This window comes from Schistocerca piceifrons, chromosome 11 (assembly GCF_021461385.2).
Source record: "Schistocerca piceifrons isolate TAMUIC-IGC-003096 chromosome 11, iqSchPice1.1, whole genome shotgun sequence".
Classification (NCBI taxonomy): domain Eukaryota; kingdom Metazoa; phylum Arthropoda; class Insecta; order Orthoptera; family Acrididae; genus Schistocerca; species Schistocerca piceifrons.
Genome location: NC_060148.1, coordinates 32,501,069 through 32,507,854, shown reverse-complemented (window position 1 = coordinate 32,507,854; position 6,786 = coordinate 32,501,069). Strand labels below are relative to the sequence as shown.

The following is a 6,786-nucleotide window of genomic DNA, read 5'->3' as shown; positions in this document are numbered from 1 at the left end:
ACCTCCCATAGTGCTCAGAGCCATTTGAACCATTTGATTTGTTTGGGGGGGTGGGGGGGGGTACCAAACAGCGAGCAAGGTCATCAGTCTCATCAGATTAGGGAAGGATGAGAAGGACATCAGCCATGTCCTTCCAAAAGAACCATCCCGGCATTTGAATAAAGCGATTTTGGGAAATCACGGAAAACCTAACTCAGGATGGCTTGACATGGATTCGAACCGTAGACCTCCGAATGCGAGTCCAGTATGCTAACGACTGCACGACCTCGCTCGGTGTAATATTGGCCTACCTGTCATTACAGTCTATTTCACTGAAACACGAATTGCCGTAAACTGTCTGAAATTGCTTTCTGAAACTTACGTGAAATCGTACTAAACCGTAATTCAGAACTAACTCCCTCATGGTAAATCACACTAATTTTCATATTCTTCTAATCTCTGCTAAACACTGTTAATTAACTTATTTCCCAGTCGTAATATGTAAAAATATATTGTTTTACAGTCTGCATCTTTTTGAGGTTTGTTTTGGATATTGCACTTATGCGTAGAAAGTGCTCTTTTTGTTGTACTCGTACAATTCATGTACCAGTAGCTTTGTACATTAGTGTTGCTTTATTGTTCATTCTACAAATAATTGCTTTAACATTTCATGGGTGGCTCTTATAGGATCTAAATAAATCAACTTACAGTTGTTTTAAATATTTTATTGAACGCTGTTATTTGTAACTTACTGAGAATGATGCACAAACTAGTTTTATTTAAGTGTTACTGAGAGTAAAAACCACTTCTGACTGCCTGTCAGAAGCTGAACATCTGTGAGAGAAATTCATAGTCTCGTACCAGACTTCAAAACACAATGGCCATCATCTTTCTCTCTGTGACCATTATGGGAATGGGTTGAGAAACATTCACCTGTATTGTGCAGTTATTTGTCAATCTGTATTTCACGAAACTATAAAACAAAACCTCTTATGGCACAACAGAAAATTATAAATGTCGGTTTTAGAATTTACACTCCAAGAGAAAATCCGAATGAGTCGGAACACGGTAATTACGATGTAAGTGTACAGGCAAAGAAACAAAGGTACAATTTTAGAAACATTGGATGATTTATTCAACAGAAAGCACTCAACAAATTGAGGAATTCAATCTCTGACCCTTATGCACTCAGTTATTCAGCTTGCGATGGATTGATTACGTTACTGGATGTCCTCCTTAGGGATGTCGTGAAAAGTTGCCCGCATATCGGCCAAAGTTGGACTAACGAGATCTTGACTTGTTCAGTGTGTGAAGGACTTTCTCGTGAAAATATCATCCAGTTTTGCGGTACATCCAATCATTAGTGTGTATGCATGTGTACATCACTTCTACCGATTTCCGTCCCATTCGGATAATTTCTTCGTGGCATGTCTCTTTTTCCTGTTTTAGAGTGTATTTTCTTCATATTAGGGTACAGTATGGGGTGCCATACAACTGAGTAAATCGACCTTCCCCTGCAGTGTTTTCGCGCTCTTTGCATTGTTTGTAGCAAGAGAAGCTCCGCATCGACAAAAAATTTCCGCATAGCACGAATCGCAACTGGAGCCTCAGGTACAAACACCCGTGTGTCAGCTGAAAACTTGCAGAGTAATGTGGAGATTTGTTCCATATAATGCTGGATCGTCAATATGAAGGTCGCAATTCCAGGAGAGATGTACATCCCAGTGGCCTACCAAAACGTGACAAAGTGGCCTCATTGATGTCACAGCCATACGTCGCGTCTCGGAGGTACCGGCAAGTGGACGGGCCGTCACGCCTCGGCGGCAGGGAGCAAGGTGGTCTCGTCGACGATCACCTTGCTGGGCTCGTCGACGATCACTTTGGTGGGCTCGTCGACGATCACTTTGGCGGGCTCGTCGACGATCACTTTGGTGGGCTCGTCGACGATCACTTTGGCGGGCTCGTCGACGATCACTTTGGCGGGCTCGTCGAAGATCACTTTGATGGGCTCGTCGACGATCACTTTGGCGGGCTCGTCGAAGATCACTTTGATGGGCTCGTCGACGATCACTTTGGCGGGCTCGTCGAAGATCACTTTGATGGGCTCGTCGACGATCACTTCAGTGGAATCGTCGACGATCACTTTGGGCTTGCGGCGCCACCAGAGGAAGAAGATGCCGATGGCGAAGAGCACCCACAGCGCCAACACTCCCACCACGTAGAGCGGCGTGCGGTAGTAGTCGCTCTGCTCCGTATTGGGTATCTCCTTCCACAGCAGCGGGCAGCAGACGAAGCACATGAGGATGATGACCACGCCCGCCACCAGTGGCAGCGCCACCATCGCCACGATCAGCCGCCACCAGCACACGTGCATCCTGCAGACAGCCCGACACACGGTTAGCACCTTGTCAAACAATGTCAGCTAACTACATAGAGGTTTCATGTACACTGATGAGCCGAAACATTATGACCAACTGCTTAATAGCTTGTTTGTCTGTATCTGGTACGAAATGCTCCAAGGATTCTGCCTATGAGGAATCCAGCAATTTGTTGGTAGATTTGTGGAGGTATGTGGTATTACATGTCTATGCATAGGCCACATACACACATCAATAAAAGTTTTGCATCACCTCGGTTCGAGAGTTCAGGAACCTGCACAGAATTTTTGGAATAGAGATCAACATGAACATCATTTTTATCACTCATGAAAACTTCACATTGCATGTTGTACCACCATATAGCGAGACCTCCAGATTGCTGTACACACCTGTACCTCTGATACCCAGTAGCACATCCTCTTGCATTGATGCATGCCTGTCTCCTTGTGGCATACTATCCACTACTTCATCAAGGAACTGTTGGCCCAGATTGTCCCACTTCTCAAGGGTGCTTCGGTGTACTTGCCTCAGGTTGGTGGGTCACATAATAAACAGCCCATTGAATCTATCCCAGGCATGTTCGATAGGGTTCATGTCTGCAGAACATGCTGGCCACTCTGGTCGAGCACCAGAGGCGTACATCTGCCCCACGTAATGTGACCCCAAAACATCAGGGAACCTCCATCTTGCTGCACTCGCTGGACAGTGAGTCTAAGGCGTTCAGCCTGGCCAGGTTGTCTCCAAACACGTCTCCGACGATTGTCTGGTTGAAGGCATATGCAACACTCATCAGTGAAGAGAATGTCATGCCAGTCCTGAGCAGTCCATTCGACATGTTGCTGGGCCCTGCTGTACCGCGGTGCACGGTGTTGTGGTTACAAAGATTGACCTCGCCGTGGATGTCGGGAGTGAAGTTACACATCATGCAGCCTATTGCACATAGTCTGAGTCATAAAACGACATCCTGTGGCTGCACGAAAAGCATTATTCAACATGGTGGCGTTGCTGTCAGGGTTCCTAATAATCCGTAGGTAGCACTCATCCATTCTAGTAGTAGCCCTCAGGCGCCCTGAGCGAGGCATGTCATCGACATCGACGTCTAAACAACTTCGCATTGGCTCACTCCAAGGCGCCTGGACACTTGTTGGGAGCCCTCCCTGGGACAAAGTAACAATGCAGACGCGACCGAACCGCGGTATTGACTGTGTAGGCACGGTTGAACTACAAACACGAGCCGTGTACCTCCTTCCTGGTGGAATGACTGGAACTGATCGGCTGTCTGACCCCCTCCACATAATAGGTGCTGCTCATGCATGGTTGTTTAGGTCTTTGGGCGGCTTTAGTGACACCTCTGAACAGCCAACAGACAACCTGGCCAGGCTGAACGCCTTAGACTCACTGTCCAGTGAGTGCAGCAAGGTGGAGGTTCCCTGATGTTTTGGGGTCGCATTATGTGGGGCCGATGTACGCCTCTGCCGCTCGACCAGACTGAACAGCCAGACTGTGCCTGTGATACAATACCCACAGTCAAGGTCTATCTTCAGGAGTTCTGGTAACTGGGGTATGCAAAACTTTTTTTAGTGTGCGTAATTCACATAAATAATGGGACGCTGCTTTGCATACGTGGTGATAACGCAGCGCTCGATAGCTACCGAGATGGGTGACATAGGACCACGCGAATCTGGTCGCAGGGACATTAACGTGACTTCAATGTAACGCTCCTCAAACCACGAAAGTACAGTTCTGGCTCCAAGACAAGGACAGTTATACTGCTGGGAGACGATATCACTGTCGGAGAATGATGGGATGCAGGTAGTTCGCAGCTGGCAGCATGTCTTCGATTGGTACTACAGATCCGCTTCAAGCGCACGAGAATGCCTCCCATAGCGTCTGTGGCGCGCTTCTCGTTTCGAGCCGCCGTTCACGTCGATGACGACATTTGTGGAGGTGACCACTGACCTAGTGTAGCAAAACTGTGATTCGTCCGAAGCGCTGACACGTTCCCATTGATCGACGATCGAATCCTGGTTGTCCCCTGCCCACTGCACTCGTCACTGACGGTGTAGTGGGGTCAACATGTGAACACGAACGGGTGGTCTACTGAGGAGCTCCATGTCCAACAGCCTACAATGAACAGTGTGTTCCGAACCACTGTGCGTGCACCGCCTTTGCGCTCTGTCGGCAGAGATACCACAGATCACCATCTACCCAACTATACAGAGTAGACAGGCCTCTGAACTCTATATTCTGTGAAGAGTCGTGAACATCCAACCATTTCACGCCTAGTTTCACTGTCCTTCCACCTCTTTCCTTAGATACGACAGTAGCACGTGAACATTCGACCAGTTTCGCCACACTCGTTCACAGGCTCTGTGTAATAACATGCAACCTTTGTCAAAGAGGATTATCCCAATGAAATTCCCCATTTTCAGCTCACATCTTCACTAGGGTGATGCCCCGTTTGTGAGTGCTCCACTTACGTACTTTTGGTACTGTGTCATGTGCCTGCAATGCTACCGTGCGGCATCCAATGTCGTACTGGGCAGTGGTCATACTGTTTTGGCTTATCAGTGTATATATGCAGACTAAAGCTACTAATGAATATTTGTATGAAGACTGGGAGTCGAACCCAGATTTCCTACTCGCTAGTCTCCTGCTCGCTAGACAGATGTGCTGTTTACTACCGAGTTAGTCAGCACATTGGACATTCGGGAGGACTACAATTCAAACCTGCGTCCAGCCATCCTGATTTGGGGTTGGGTTGTTATTGTGTACATAGTCCCGCGTAGTCAGCGCGTACACAACTTTCCCACTAGAGCGCGCCCCGCTAAGCACAACAGCGCAGGCGCAGCGCTCGTCCGTCTCCGCACTACGAGATGGCGCTGCCTTAGAGACGGACCAAATTCTGCTTCTGCCGATCCGCGTATTAATGTGTAATGCAGCCAATGAGATTGCTGCTAATGTAGAACCTTTTCTCCTCGCGGATCACACTCGCGCAGTGATACCGGAACGCGCGAGGTATTATAACGAGTGTACAGACCTCCGATTAGTCAGTCTACATTAGTCTGCATTAGTCTGTACCAGTCTATAGTCAAGTTTCAGTCTGCACCTAAGAAGATTATTATATTCCTGTACATAGCCATGAAGATAGCCGGCCGAAGTGGCCGTGCGGTTATAGGCTCTGCAGTCTGGAACCGCGAGGCCGCTACAGTCGCAGGTTCGAATCCTGCCTCGGGCATGGATGTGTGTGATGTCCTTAGGTTAGTTAGGTTTAACTAGTTCTAAGTTCTAGGGGTCTAATGACCTCAGAAGTTGAGTCCCACAGTGCTCAGAGCCATTTGAACCATTTGAACCATGAAGATAAATGTATAGACACTTTGTCAAGTATCAGAGATATGTGAGAATAAGATTAACGTACCAAGACCAAAGGTACTTCAGATTGTCAATTGTAAATAGCATCCAGAACAAGTTAAGTAAGGTTTATGATTGTTATTATTTTAATAAATGTGTGTGAAAATTAATCAAGTTCTGTTTAAAGTTGGTCACCGTCAATCTGCTACTCTAAGCGCGCTAGTGGCATTTCTATCGTCTGAACTGACGGGAGAAGATAAACACGCCACGATAAGACCACGAGACATATTGCTGACACTCGCCTACTTCGTTAGAGCGACAAGTCAAATAATCTGATGGTGTGTGTACCGAAGGTCTTACAGTACACACACCACAGTTGTTTTTGAGGGAAGAGATCAAACTACGAGGTCATCGGTCTCATTGGATTAGGGAAGGAAGTCGGCCATGCTCTTTCAAAGGAACCATCCCGGCATTTGCCTGGAGCGATTTAGGGAAATCACGGAAATCCTAAATCAGTATGGCCGGACGCGGGATTGAACCATCGTCCCCCCGAATGGGAGTCCAGTGTGCTAACAACTGCGCCACCTCGCTCGGTCCTGATTTGGGTTTTCTGTGATTTCCCTAAACCGTTTCAGGCAAATGGTGGAATGGTTCCTTTCCTTATGTGATGGGACCAACGACCTCGCTGTTTGGTCCCCTCCCTTAAATTAACCAATCACCCAACGCTAAGTACTATGCCACCCTGACTTTGCACAACTCCTCAATCCAAATTCCCATTCACGCCTCAGTGCCCTTGATATTCCCCCTAAACTCGAATAGCAGTTGTGCAAAGCCACTCTGCCATGGTGGCGTAGTCGTTACCGCATCTGTTAGTTAGGGGTAGACCCATGTTCGGAACCTGGCCTTGGTAAACATTTTGATTCGTCAATTCACTCTGCACGTATACAGCACAGATGTTTTTCAAGACTCGAAAAGGTCGCTGGAACCACAGAGTCTTATTTGATCTACGTTTCACAAATAACTGCAAAATGCGATGCACAGTACACATACACTACTGGCCATTAAAACTGCTACACCA

The 6,786-nt window shown here is 47.4% G+C and overlaps 1 protein-coding gene across 1 annotated transcript in view; it reads right to left on the bottom strand.

The window, feature by feature from the left end:
- Window positions 1–695: 695 nt before the first annotated feature.
- The window catches only part of LOC124720052, a 74,500-nt gene continuing 68,409 nt past the window's right edge, over window positions 696–6,786 (bottom strand). The window contains exon 2 of the mRNA XM_047245313.1: window positions 696–2,354. Within this exon, the coding sequence (XP_047101269.1) occupies window positions 1,790–2,353 (564 nt within the window). The 5' untranslated portion in view covers window position 2,354 and the 3' untranslated portion in view covers window positions 696–1,789. The remainder of the gene's footprint in view (window positions 2,355–6,786) is intronic.